This window comes from Lycium barbarum, chromosome 5, assembly GCF_019175385.1.
Source record: "Lycium barbarum isolate Lr01 chromosome 5, ASM1917538v2, whole genome shotgun sequence".
Classification (NCBI taxonomy): Eukaryota; Viridiplantae; Streptophyta; class Magnoliopsida; order Solanales; family Solanaceae; genus Lycium; species Lycium barbarum.
Window position 1 is genome coordinate 5,491,697 of NC_083341.1, and position 15,431 is coordinate 5,507,127.

General features: G+C 34.8%; 1 protein-coding gene across 1 annotated transcript; it reads left to right on the forward strand.

Annotated features, from left to right (window-relative positions):
• Positions 1–745: 745 nt before the first annotated feature.
• On the forward strand, positions 746–6,926 carry LOC132640249 (uncharacterized). Its single transcript, XM_060356759.1, has 2 exons — positions 746–1,322; positions 6,293–6,926. The coding sequence occupies exons 1-2, from the start codon at positions 859–861 to the stop codon at positions 6,726–6,728; spliced, it is 900 nt and encodes a 299-aa protein (XP_060212742.1). The 5' UTR covers positions 746–858; the 3' UTR covers positions 6,729–6,926.
• The last annotated feature ends 8,505 nt before the right edge of the window (positions 6,927–15,431 follow it).

The following is a 15,431-nucleotide window of genomic DNA, read 5'->3' on the forward strand; positions in this document are numbered from 1 at the left end:
ATGTAGGGTGAAAATATAAATATGATAATTCTTCACGAGTGAACGGTTTACCCGTTAAGAAAATTGAGTAATCCTTCACCGCACCGTTATGGGTATTTCTAACCTTTTTCCCAAACAAGTAGTACCAATTTCCATGAAACTCTTTTTCTACACCCGTATAATATAAAGCACCAGAACAACAACAAATCTGAACAATTATATCAAGTGTACTTGTCCCGAATTTTAAATGGATGACAAAATTATCCCATTTCAAATCGTTTGAGAATAAAATTGACCCATTTTCCCTTATATGTGAAAGGATACGTTTCAGCTAGTTGAAGGATATTTTTGAGCCAAAAAGGCAAGAACATAACAGGGTAAATTTAAGGGAAAATAACACTTTATGTCTATTTAGAAACAATATTTACTCGAAATGGCCCATTTTTTTAATATTATCCGAAGTGGTCCTTTTATACATTATCATACACTTTTATACAAAATTTACACTGTTTACAGTAATTGTATAACCTTGTGTATCGTGTATATAAACAATGTTGCAAAAAAAAAAAATTGGCTATTTGGATGTAAATTAAAATTAAAATATGACTACGTGAATGTAATATTTTATGCTGGATTGTATATTATTAAAATTATCCCTAAATTTAACTTATTTCAAATAGTTTAGGGGTACTTTTGACCTTTTCCCTAACAAGCAGTACCAATTTCCATTAAAACTCCGTTTCTACACACCCGTATATATAAAATTACCACGACAGCTACAAATCTGAACAAAGCCTTTTGATTCTCTTAAACATCTCTCTAGGGTTTAAGGTTTTCCCCCAAATTTCTAGGGTTTGGAATCTTGTCAATTTTGCAACCATGGCGCGTAACGAAGAGAAAGCTCAATCAATGCTTAATCGATTCATAACAATGAAAGAAGAAGAAAAAAAGAGACCAAAAGAACGTCGTCCCTATTTAGCATCAGAATGTCGTGATTTAGCTGAAGCAGACAAATGGAGACAACAAATACTGCGAGAAATCGGTCGTAAAGTAGCCGAGATACAAAACGAAGGATTAGGGGAACATAGATTGAGAGATTTGAATGATGAGATTAATAAATTGATTAGAGAGAAAGTGCATTGGGAGAGAAGGATTATTGAATTGGGCGGGCCGAATTATACGAAGCATTCGGCGAAAATGACTGATTTGGAAGGGAATATTGTTGATGTACCGAATCCAGGTGGACGTGGTCCTGGGTATAGGTATTTTGGTGCAGCTAAGAAGTTGCCTGGTGTTAAGGAGTTGTTTGAGAAACCACCCGAATTGCGAAAAAGACGAACGAGGTATTGTTTTACTACACTCTTGTTTTTGGATGGTTGTTACATTATTGTTTTATAATGTATCGTGTTATATTGTATTGTATCGTACTTAATTGTTTTGATGGATATAGTTTATGGGGTAGAGCTACTATAGAGAGGTGTAAAAAATAAAATAGGATTATTAGATAAAAAGTAAAGACAAAATAAGGTAACGACTCGATCACACCAAAATTCGGTCGAAAAGAGTGGAGATCCAAGACAAACAACTTGGTAACGTAGATTGCGTGACTTGAATAATGAGATTAATAGGTAAATTAGAGTGAAAGTACATTGGGAAAGGAGGATTATTGAACTTGGTGGATCGAGTTACACGAAGTATTCAGCGAAGATGACGGATTTGGGAGGGGATATTGTTGATGTACCGAATCTGGGTGGACGTGGGGCCTGGGCATAGGTATTTGGTTGCTGCTAAGAAGTTGCCCGGTGTTAGGGAGTTGTTTGAGAAACCACCCGAATTGCGAAAAAGACGAATGAGGTATTGTTTTACACTTGTTTGGATGGTTGTTACATATTGTTTCGTAATGTATTATATTATATTGTGTTGTGTTGTATCGTGTTGTATCATACTGCCTAGCAGAGGCGAAAAATAATTCTTCACATCTGCCTAGCGAGTTACCAGTTACTTGAGCTGGTGGAAGGCAACAAGTATTCGGTGGAATTGTCGGGGTGCGCGCAAGTTGATTCTGACACCGCCATGATAAAAAAAACATTTGTCTTCTATTGCGTGAAGGGTGGCGTGATGGACTAAAAGGATAATGCATTGGTGCCTATCTCAATAAAAAATGTTAGAGTTTTTGTGTACGGTCGATTCATAACCCGTGCATAATAGTTGCTTCCTGGCATTTTCCGTGGAGGGGATTATTTGTTGTTCTTTGTTGTACAATGACATTTGCTTAATTGTGTGCAAAGAAAATCTATCCGATTAGAAATAATGACAAGAAAATGTTAGTTTTGGTTTCAAAGGTGGATATTGGATAAAGAATTCTAGGTATTTGTAGACCTTTTTGTCCATTTCAAATTATGTTAGCTTTTTCGAAGAACAAAACTATTTGTTATATACTCCCTCCATTCAATAATAAGTGACTTTTTAGACTTTTCATTTTGTTTCAAAATGAGTGGTGCTTTAGGATTTCAAGAAGAAATTGATCTTCGTCTTCCAAAATGACCCTTATTTACATAATCAAGAATCATTGAGCTTTTCTTTTTCTAGGCATTTAATTAGGGGTAAGTTAGTAAAAACACTCTTAATTTTCTAGGAGTGAGCACTTTCTTAAGGGGTGTGCATAAGCCTAAAAAGTCACTTATTATGGAATGAAGGGAGTATAAAGAAAGATAGACAACATCCGCAAGGGTGGCTCAGTTGGTTGAGCATAGGGCTTCCATAATGGAGGTCTCAGGTTCGAAAATTCCTGCCTACAACAATAGGGGATTTGCCTCTGGGTCGAGCTTGTCGCACGGCACTTGCCTAGTGTGGGTAGTGGGCTATTGCACAGGAGCGGGGTTTACCCTGTGTGCACCCAAAGGGTAGCGGTTGCGGGTTCCCTTGTCATCAGAAAAAAAAGAAAAAAGATAGACAATAGCAATAACTGCGCTTCAATCTCAAACTAGTTTGGATCAACGATGTGAATAACAAAATGGGTACAATGTTAATGTACTGCAGCCATGTAGTATGTTAGCAAGAACTATATGTATATATGTGCATGTATGGGTTTTGTTGACCTGTTACATAACTGTTAGCTATGTACCTATTTTTTTAAAATACCCTAATTGGACATTGCTAACGCATTAGTAAAATAGGTACATTTGTCTTTCCATCTCAAGAACTAGATGTAGTTTATCTTTCCTCTCAATTAGGCCCCTTGTCCTCTCCCCTTCTTTCCATTGCAAACCCTGAACCCGCAAAAGTAGTGATGCGATGGGTAAAAATCATCAAGGCAACTCTTAAAATATTCTTTCTCTTCAATACTAAACATTAACATTAAAGCTAGTGTCGGCAGCTTCAAAATGCTCAACCTAGCTACTATTGCTTTCTGTATTCCTATAATTTTTCCAATTACTTCAATTGCTTCACCTTAACGTATGCTGAGGCGGTCTTTGTTTGGAAGGAAACGGAGAAAATGAGAGAATGGAAAAGCAATGATAAATTGATAGGTATGCTTTTCAATAGTTTTCTCGTTAGAATAGAAAACAAAATAGTAAAGGGGAAACTATTGAACATGTCTTGAAAGGGATATATTGCTCAGAGAACTTGGAAATTCATTCATGATACGTTGTTTATGGGTATTCTGGAATACTAGGTCGTATCTCAAAAACAAGAGTCAAGAATGATTTTCGTTGCTACGACTGTTTCTACCTGCTGGAAAAGATGGCTAAAACTACAGGGAAGGCAATATTTCCTTGGCCAAGATTACTTTTAGAAGACATGACCAGAGCTTCACCCGAACAGGAAGTTACTTCTGAGGGAAAGAGAGGGGGGAGATGAAGAGAAAGGATGGGCTGTCTTTAATTTTTTGGGTTAAAAGATTGAAAAATCCCCACTATAAATGAGATTAGTAAGGAGATGTAAGGGAAACGAAAATTGGATACATTACCATTGTCTCCATTTTTGTTTTCCCTTAAAAGCCCTTAATGTATCATTAACCGCAAGGACTTTTTATGCATTGTATCATAAAATAAACCCGAACTCGTCAGCTTTTCTCTTTTTCGTCTTACCCCTCTTATCAATTTCCTTTAATAAGAAGACCAAGTCTGGACAGTTTAAGTTCGGTGACCGGGATATTGATGCTGGTCTGAGCATAAGTGTTCGGTGAAGCTCTTAGTATTGTGATACCCCCATTTTGGCTATTTTGAATACAGGGAACATAATTCTGGTTTGCGCTTATGCTTTTATGTGCCGTTCACATTTGAATTAAACATAGTAGGACTAATCAAGCCTTATTCTCCGTTGGTAAGGTGGAGAAGTGACCAAGAAGTCTATTTCTTCACCGTTAATGAATCACACCCCATGAGCTTGGATCGTGTTTCATTGTCAATCCAATTCCAGTTCATGTTTTTTTTTCCTTTTCCTATCAAGTACTAGTTAAATGTATAAATTTCTCGAAAAAATAATTTAATTGGTTGGATTCTGAGAGCAAATTGTTTGTCTGGTTTGAGAGAAAACTCCATTAATACCCAAAAAACAAAGAAGAGCAAACTCCATTTTGTTTTTTCATGTTAAAACCTGTCTTTTAGTGACTGGTGGCATCCCCAATTTCTATATGAGATTGGATACGTCCTCATAAGGCAGTGAAAGGACAAGTAGCTAACAGTACAACAACAACAACAACAACATACCCAGTGTAATCCTACAAGTGGGGTCTGGGGAGGTGGTGTGTATGCAGCCTTACCCCTCCTTGTGAAGGTACAGAGGCTGTTTCTGAAAATAGACAGACCCTGGGCCCGATAATTAGTTAACAGTGTGGATAATCCTTTACCAAAAAGTAGTTAACAGTGTGGATAATTTTTTGGACTTTATTAGCTCCCTGATCTTAGCTTAGATATTGTACAGGGGCTGACCTTTGGTCATCTTTTGTTATCTTTTGTAAATGTGCATCTTCTTGATGCCTTATCAATGATACTTCTTATGTCAGAAAAAAAGGCATTGAAAGGACTAGTAATGGCTGACGTTTTGAAATCTAGTATCGGACAATCGGAAGTTATCTGATGAACTACCTGCTGAAAATGTGATGGTAGTCACAGTTCAGCCTCTACCATCCAACTTGAAGGATTTTGTGTGGGTGTGGTGTCACTAGTTTTCAAGGAGGTGGGTTTGCCATATTTTTAGTTCAAAACTGCTCCAAAAATATTGCCAAATATCAAGCACTTAAGATCGAGCTTGAAACAGCTCTTGAAATGAAATAGTTATGGTTGCAAGTCCTCAGCAACTTCAAGCTAGTTGTCAATTAGCTTCTTATTAACTGCAAAGTCGAAAAGTCTATGTTGCTTCCATGTTACAATTATGCTCAAAAGTTTTGGACTTATGGCTTTCTGACGTACCATAAACATAGAATATGTCTCAAGTACGGAAATAAGAGGAATGATGCATTAGTTGCTCTTCTCTCTACATCAGTGTTGCCCTACCAGATGAAAGATATTGCTCATGAAAAATGTGTAGTGCCGTTGTTGTATTTAGATGAATATTTAGAACCCTGAGAAGCACATCTAGTCAATATATGTGAAGTTGAGAAAGTAGGTGGAAAACAACCCCATCTGGTGTCAGTTCTTCCAGCCTGCGTACAGTTGTCAAATAAGCAGATCATAAATTGCAGCTCAAGTCTATAAGCCGTGGTATTAGAATGGCATCCCAATATTAGTCCTGCTATGATACTTGTCAAATAGCACTTTTTCCAGCTCGCTAGCCATGTCACACTAATTTAATGACCTGCTTCATGCACTGACATCCTTATGTATGGTCATTACGAATGTAATGCAAGTAAAGATAAAAAATTTCCATTAAATATATTAGCAATGTCGACAGGTTGTGAGTGTGTGTGTGTGTGTTTTTTTTTTTTTATCTTGAGTTAGTAGGTTGAAAGTTTTATTTATGACTTGAACTTTAGTTTATCAGAATTTTTTGAGTAGCTTTATGCTGTTTATGCATGTATGATGGCATCTCATAGACGGCAAGGTCAGTGTATTCACATCCATGCTCGTTCTTCATGCTTGGAAGACTGCAATACATTCTTGGAAAAACTCATATTTGTTTTTTTAGTGCAATGTAGCCATTTACATTTTATTGTGTTTGACAATCTAAGTTGAATAAATGAAGCTTTGTTATGCACCTCTTTTTCATGCTGTAAATATTACTATCGTTTAATGATTTTTGTGGATATTATAGATTTTCTGCTGCTTGATATTTTATTCGGTAATTCTTATGTTGACTTAAAATGTTGTAGGTATGATATATACAAGAGGATTGATGCCAGCTACTATGGGTATAGAGATGATGAGGACGGAATATTGGAAAAATTGGAGGGACCAGCAGAGGAGAAGATGCGGGCTGCAGCTGTGAGAGAATGGATGGAGATGGAAGAGATAAAGAGGGAAGCCAAGAAGGCGGTGAAGAGTGGGGAGGTAGTGGAAGTGGGTTTGGGATCAAAGATATTGTTCGAGGAGGAAGAGGATGTGATAGAGGAGGAAAGGAGGGAAAGGGAGAGGGAGGAGAAGGATAGAGAAAAAGAATTTGTGGTACATGTCCCATTGCCGGATGAGAAGGAGATCGAAAGGATGGTGGTGGAGCGGAAGAAGATGGAGCTTCTGAGCAAATATGCTAGTGAGGATTTAATGGAAGAGCAATTGGAAGCTAAGGCCATGCTTAACATTCAAAGGTAGGTTGGCGAAGCCTGGCCCTTGGTTAAACTATTACATAGAGCGCTTGTTTCTACTCGATGTAAAGATGACTCTTTTTAGGAGTTCTTGTTGTCTTTGATCTAAGCATTAATGCAACTGTTTTAGCTTTTTTGTACTATTTTCACGTGTAGAAAACTAGCAATGAATAGAATGATAATTTCTAGCTTCTATTTTCTTCTAGTCCAAGTGGCTTTGCTTCATGGTGTAGTTCCTTTGCTTTCTATCGAAAAGATTCCTCTCCCGGTTGCCAATTCACTCCAAAGGGCAAGAAACTATCAGTTGCATGTCAAATCGTCCATTAGCATTGAATTTCCAGTTGCAGAATAATGTGAGATGTGCATCAAATGTGGCTTAATCAATTTCATTATGTTTGTGTTTATATCACTCCAGTAAACCGTTTTGACATTTCTAGAGATGTTTATCTCGTAAATGCTGAACAACATGCAGAAACTACACCCTCAAGTTCTCTCAATTTCAGCATCTAAGTGATTATTTGCTGAATTTTGGCATTTACGTTATGTCCCAGTCACTATCTGTGCTTTGTGCTGGTTTGTAGACACTGCCAGTCCTAGCTACAAACCCCTCTAATTCATACATTTTTTAGTTCATACAAAACTTGAATAAAAGACAACCCTGAAAAGGAAACAATTTGCATTATTAACACAGATTTCAGGTCTATTATTTACCATTTTAACTTCCTTCAAAGAAGTCTACAATTTGATCAAACAACAAGGGAGATTCAAAGTAGTATGGGAACTTGTAGCACATGAAATCTAAAACATTTGTGAAGTCAGTGTGACTTGCAAATGTGACTCAAAGCCAGCACTAAGACGAATATGCGAGCTTTTAATCCCATCCGCAAAATCTTGATGGGCAGATTTACTTGTTAGTCGGGGGTAGGTAATACTAGTATACGATAAATTAGTCGAGGTGTGGTTATGTTCATTCAGATACCACCGTTATTAGAGGAAAGAAAGGTTATAATCACAATTTGAATGCACTATATCATGCTATCATGTCCAAAGTCAACTTCACTTTGATCTAGACCAGTCAGTAACTCCTCCAAACGAAAATAAGGGACATCTTTCCCATCAGCCATCAGTAACATATGTGATTTCCAATGGGTTTTTTCTTTCTATTTAATACTCTGAGTTCAATGTCTGTCTCTAATTTTCTTTTTCATTTTCAAAGCTCCTGCTTTCCATGCTTACTAAACTTGGAGCAACAGTTATTAAAAATAGGGAAAGGGAAAAGGGTCAAATTTACGTGGGTTAAGAAGCTTACTTTACAAGCTTGTGTCAAGTCTTTTCTGATCTCAAATTTATCAAGTATCCTAACGGAGAGGGCAAATCTCTTCTCAAACTTTGATGAGGAGGGCAAATTTGATCTCAAACTTTGACGAGGAGGGCAAATTTGATCTCAAACTTTTTACGGAGAGGGCAAATTTGATCCCAAACTTTGACGGAGAGCAAATTTAAACTATAAACCATACTTGGAGGGTAAATTCGACCCTTTTCCTTAAAAATAATATCCATTGTACATACACTGGAGTGCAAGTCAAAGACCTTTTATTTAGATTAGAGTAGTGCAGTGTCCAACATGTATTCTGCTGATCTATGTTTTATACAATCAATTGAAAAGAAATTTTCCCAGAAAAGACTTGACACAAGCTTGTGTGCAAATGTTTTTGAGGATATAATATTCATCAATTTCATCAAACTGGAAATCTTGAATCCCAAATCAGCTAGTACATGGGCCAAAGCCAAGCAGCTTTGTCCCAAGAAACAAGCCCGTTTTGTCGATGTCATTGAATTGTCAAATCCCTTATTACCTGCTTCTTGCAACATAACACAAGTAAAGGTCACATAATTAATTAAACCGTGAATTGACTGTCTCAATTTTTTTTATTTTTTTTGCTTTAATCATCTGAAATCTGTTGACCGAACTAATCTGAAACTCACTTACCCAACTAATCCGGATTTATGTCAGGTAGCCTATATATCCCCGGATTGTGGGTAACAATTAAATTTGTAAGTGGTGAATAGAATATGTGGGTGGACTTCTTCTTTTGTGATTTGGGATTCTATCGAAGATATATATATATATATATATATGATGTAAATTAGTAAGTTATAGCAAGTATTATTGAGCAATAACACTAGAAACTAGAAAGGAAGAGTTATCAAATGCAATGAGTTGGTCCGGTTTGGAATGAGCTTCTTTTAACTGAGCCAAAGTGCTTGAAGAAATAATATTGATCCTTTGCTGATTACAATTTTCTGAATAGTGAAAAACTAACCTAAAAAAGGAAAGGATAGCCCTCTATTTATAAGCCACAATAAATGGGCCTTAGTCCAATACTAAAAAGCCTTTCTAGTAAAACCCTAAAATGGATAAGGCTGGTCCGTACGGTCTGACACCCGTACTATTGTCAGCGCAAGTGGCGAACAGTTGGGTGACGCGTGGCCTGCTCCATAACAGATTTTCCGGACCCATGTAGAGCGTGCTATTTAGGCTCGGATTTACCGTGTCCGGTGAAATACCCTTGATGTTGAAGCAGAGTTGATTATGTTCGGGAGACCTCGGTTCTACCCTTTACTCCGGTTTGCCTCGGATACAAGTCTATCCGATTTTTACCGTATACAAGGCCCCCAAAGGTGAGTAAAGCATGCTATACCAAGAGGTTTTTCATTCCTACGATTGGAACGCCCTCTAACTCTTGTTAAGTGCCAAAAGATCCCGATTGTTACAACATTCGGCTACAACTCTGGGTGATATATGTTATTGCCTCATTAATAGTCAATCGTGTGTGTGAAAAATGTAGGAAAGAGTAAGAGGGGTAGGGCGAGCAGGAGCGGAGCTACAAACGCTAAGGATGGTCAATTGAACACCTTCACCTAAAATTATGCACTATAGATATGTACGAATATTACTTTTTATACATATATATTAAATCCTGACCATTTAAGTGAGCTGCACTATTGATTACTTGGGGTGTTCATGGTTCGGTTATTGATTAAAACCATAACCAAACCAATTTAGTCGGTTTTTAAATGTCTAAAACCATAACCAAACCAAATAAAATAATAACCACCGGTTTGGTTATTGTCGGTTTGGTTCGATTTTTCGGTTTATGACTAGCAGTCATGAGACTTATCAGTAAAACATTAAAAAGTTAAAAAAGACATGTCTTTTTTTTTGTTCAAACGATAACTTTTATTTATAGTTTAAGGTGGAACATACATCACAGAAACATTTTCATTATTAGTGATAGTGTAGTACTCAAGTTACCCAAAGTTGCTAAACTATTACATATAGAGCTAAAAACTAACTTAGTAGTGGCTGCACCATTTTGTCATCTTAATACACATACCTGGAAATAAAATAGAGCATAGGAGCTTTTAGTTGTTGTTACAAACATACATATTAATTAAACATAAAGACTACCTAAAATTAAAATGAAAATATATGAAATAAAAAAAACTGTGTAATGATCCCAAACTTTGGGACAATACTTGCATTTTGCCCTCAATTCTCCCATTTTATTAAAAAAACTTTGTATAATGATCCCAAACTTCAGATGTTTTTCTATCATTATCCCCAAGGTTAGGGTCTCGATTACAAGGAGTTGTTCTTTTCCGCTTTTTAGGAGGATTACCCACGAAAGAAGTATTAGGGCATTACCATGTGCTTGAGTTGCAGTAAATGCTGATGTTACTGAAGTATCTTCTATAGGAACCTCCAAATCTACAACCTCTGCGCTTTTCATATGAAAATTATTAGAAGTTTAGGACCCATTCAAACAAGAAAAAAGAAAGGTATAAATTCGAAAAGAAAAAAACAACCTAAAATCAAATGGCTGACAAAGAAAGACTAAAAATTTAAGTTAAAGACATTAGACTCTAACGTGAGCTTCTGTTAGTAGGTTTACACTTAATACTTAAAAGAGTTAAAAGACTTAAAAACATGAGCTTGGACATATTCTTAAAAACATTGGCCTTAAACAATCAGGTGAAATAAGTAGACCAAAAATCAAATTAATGGTTAAAAGGTATAAAATATTTATAGTTATTTATGAAAAACGAATATTATACATATAAATAATTATAAAATTTATGTATATAATTTATCGGTTTGGTTCGGTTATTTATTCGGTTATTTTTTAATAGAACCATAACCAAACCAAATATTATTGTTTTTTAAAATTTGAAACCAAATCAAACCAAACCAAACCAAATGTCGATTTTTTATTCGATTTGGTTATATTTTCGGTTTGGTTTTGGTTTTGGTTTTAACCAAAACCGTACGTGAACAGCCCTATAATGATTACTGTAGATGCTCAACCTGTTGAGCCAATGGCTTAATGAGAGTCCCATAGCATGAGAAGGTCTACTAATTTGGGCTCTGAAATAGTCAAACAAAATCAGATAAGATGGACAAACTATATTTGAACCCAAAAAAGAATGTTGGAAACACTCCTAACTTAGCAACCTCCTCTTGGTCTTTGTACTTTAAAAAAAACCATAGTAGAAAAATCAAATTGAATTACTGAAGAAAAACAAGCACTTTTGTAAGATAAAAGTCAAAATTCCATTGACACAAAAGTCAATAGTAATACTCAAGAAAGCTCAAATCTCAACCAACATCTACTTTGCCTATATTAGAGCCTTTCCTAATTTTTGCTGACATTTAATACTCCCCCTTACATAGTGACATAAATAAAGGCCGTGACAGATACCAAATTTATGAAAATATTTATGAAAAATTTGGGTCCAGTGTCAAATACTCACGGACTGCAAAACCAAGAATTAAAAAAAAAAAAAAAATCACCTTTGGAGCAATTGTTCTCTGGAAAGAAGGAAATCAATAGGTCAGAAGAACAGCAACAAAACAACCATAAAAAGTTCCTTTAAATTCCAGACTAGTCTGACTTAAATTAACTCATCTTTTAAAAAATAAAAATATTAAATTTAAAAGTTTCATGTAAAATGTTACAACTCAAGGTGAAATTTTTAATTCCAACTTATTGAAGTTGTAATTATAGATTCATAATATTTACCCCCAAATAGGGGAAAAAAAATGAGTTAATTTAAGTGGGAAAAAATCATGTTTACGGGGAGAACTATTCTCTCGTTGCGTAGAGTGTAATATTAGGAGTTGTAAAAACCGCCATGACATCAAATTGTTGGGGTTTCTTGCCCTGCAATTTGCAAATTTAACCTCCGCAATTTGAGTTTTTTTTTTTTTTTTTTTTGGTAGTGATACATTTCTTCATTCCAATTTTTTTTGCGTGTCAGCTTGAAATGGGAAGTCAATAAATTTATTATTAAAAAAAATATAACATTAGTAGAAGCTGCATGAGGAAATAACACAATCTAATTTTTTTTTCCAAAACATAAAAGGGATACTTGAAAATACAATCAAATCATATAATTAATATTCTTAATAATGGTATTAAAAAAAGTGACAAATGATTCAAGACAAATAGAATAATGACCCTCCAAACAAATATTAAAAACAGGTATAATGTGCAGCGCGCAGAGGTACATTACATTACAACATTATAATATGACAGTGCATGAGATTGGCATTATGTGGAGACTAGAAAGTAGTAATATACACTATGGGTTCGCTTTAAATGCGAGGTTGACAATACATCTGCTTCTTTAATTTAACCTATCCCTCTCATGTCTCCGAAAATTATGGTAGGATGAATAAAATCTATCCAGCTTTAATTAGAATTAGAGGTTTTCGAATTTGATTGTTTGTGCCCCAAAATGAAAAAAAAAAATATCCTGATAAGAGCGCTTTCCTTTTAATGGATCTTACTTGACACGGATCTAAAGTAATGAGAGTGTAAGAACGGATATAAAACGCCAAATAAAAATATATAGAAAGAAAACAATTCCTAATAACCCCATTTTTCCACTTGGGGATCCTTACCCAAAGATGTGAAAACTCATTCATATACCCTTTACACCCCCTCGCCCACATGGATGATACATATTACAATCTTTTAGATTATATGTTGGTTATTTTGTGAGATATTTATTATCCTTTATCAATACAGATATCATATAACTTTACCTACTATAGATAGTTATGATTGAGAATATAAATTTGAACTATAAAATTTTAAAGGCTTAATATCAAAACATCAATTTGTACTTATCCTGAATATTAAAGTCGGTCATCAAACTTCGGACTTTCTCAATTTGACACCTCTGGTTGAGCAAATGATGTACTGAGCACCTTCGTTGACATGTATAAGCTCTGACTTCTGAGAATAATAATAAAAAAAAATTATGGCAGGGAGTGTCTTCTCTTTAATAGGCCTTATGTGGCACGACTTCAAATTAATCCGGACCCCAAAATAAATATCGAATATTTGAACACTCATTCATATATACCCTTCACTAACACCACCCCCTTGGGGGATGATACGTATTACTATCATTTAGATTGCAATCACTTTCATTATTTTATGAGAGATCTATTATTATAGGTATCAAGTACCTTTATCTCCTAAGCTTTAGATAGTTATACCAGTGAAAAACATTATAAACTACAAATTATAAAGTTTTAAAGGCTTATAATACTTACATTTGACACTTGTGTTTGTTCTGAATTTTAAGGTCAGCCCTAAACCTTACCACTTTCTTATTTTGACACATCTGGTTGGTCACACGAAAATGTTTATGACTTAATGTAAATCACAAAATTTTAAAAATTTATATTTTAAATTGAGTATCTAAGCAATACCGTCACATAAATTAAAACGGATGAAGTAGGTAACTACATCTACATGTATACATCTTAGGGTACTTTCTCTTTCTTTTTTTCTTTTCATGTTCCCTTAGGTCTTTTCTAGGCTCTAAGTCACCATCAAGGGAAGGGGACCACGTTGGATGGAGAGGGATGAGGGAAGCCACTAGATATCAATAAATGCAACTGCGAAAAAACCACAATTCTATTCTCTCATCATAGTGCCATCATGACTAACAAAAGTAAAGTGAAAAAAAGAAAAGAGCTTTAATTAGGACAGCCTTTTCTTACTTTTCTTCCTTCTTTAATTTTTTCTTCCAAGGAAGAAAGAGAAAGACCAACTAAAGTTGTAGTAAAAGTGGCAACTAATTTTTCATTTTTAATCAGATACCTCGGGATTGGGTACGAAGTCACCTCTATAAAGAAGTGTTTTACTTTCAAATGTGAAATATCTCGGCACTAATTTAAATTTAATTGAACGCAGATATTAAACACCAGATGAAAGGAAAAAAAAATAGAGAGGAAGTCCTCATCACTTTTTCTCTTTCTTTCAATTGGCTCTCTCTCTTTTTCTCCATTAGTGATGTATCAGGTCAGTGAATGACTTAAAGGAAATATAGCAGGGAGGAGTAATGTTTTTACTTTGACATTATATATACTTTGGACTTCAATCATAAAGCAATTGATTACAAAATGATATACTCTCTCTCCATCTTTTCTGCTTTGCCTGAAAAAAGATGTGTACCCTTCTGTCCCCTTGCATTTATTACTTCCCATTTTCCTCACCCACCCACCCCACACTTGCTACCCCTCCTCTCTTTTCTCATCTCTCGTATGTCAACTCAATTGTTCCCTCAATGAATTAGAAAATATCATATTCGTCCTTGTGACATCATTTGACTTAATATAAAGTTTAAGAATTTTTTTTTTGAAATGTGTGGTCTAAAACAAGTCTCATATTATAAATGTGTGAGTGTAAATCATTCTAGAAAGTTAAACTATTTCTAAATATAGAAAGTTGACATTCTTTTTGGGACAGACCAAAAAGGAAATGGTGCTACGTAAATTGGACTGAGGGAGTATAATGGAATGTATGAGATTTTTTCACCATTAATTACAGCTTTTGAATTCAAATCTTACAAATGATTTTTTTGTAGGAAAATATTACAAAAGGAAGAAGGACAAGCTTGAAAGAGAGTAGTTTAATATTATTTTTTAAAAAAAAAATTGTTCTTTGTGTTGGTGTAATTTCCTAACTAATAAAAGTATTGAAACAATAAACAGCTATATATGGCCTTATTTCAGTCTCATTATATTCTCCCACCGAAGGGATTTTGAAATATCCTCAGCTTGTTCCCCTTAATTATCTTTTTCGTTCCTTTTAATTATATGTATTGTTTCAGTATCCATACATAGAACTTAAATATATTTTTAAATTTTAAAAATTGAGCTGAAGTTTAATGAAGCAACCACTTAGCTCTATAAAATTGGCACATGCCTTTAGTGAAGCCGATTTAAACATGTATGTGGGTACCCAAACAAATAGTACTACCTTAAGTTAGGTACGTAGCTAATTCTTCTTGATTTTGCACTTGACCTAAATTATTCTTTCAGTTGGACAATGATTTTTTTAGCTGTTTAAAGCGAGAAAATGGAATTAAAAGAAATACTCCATCATCGTTTCATTGCATTAACGAACCATAGTGTGAATATATAAAATATTTTATACTGCTTCTTTGCTCCTTTTCCCAACTTATGTACATATTTATTGCAGAGATAAATTAAGAATTTGAAGTTTATGAGCTAGTTTTTACTACGACATCAAGTTAATACAATACCGTATACAATAACTAGGTCCATCACTTATTTATAATTATTATCTAATAAATTTCTTAATATATATACATAGCCTGAATAAAG

Coding starts and splice junctions, on each gene's coding strand:
- LOC132640249 (XM_060356759.1), top strand. CDS start 859: ATGGCGCGTAACGAAGAGAAAGCTCAATCAATGCTTAATCGATTCATA. Junction 1,323..6,292: donor TTGCGAAAAAGACGAACGAG/GTATTGTTTTAC, acceptor AAAATGTTGTAG/GTATGATATATACAAGAGGA.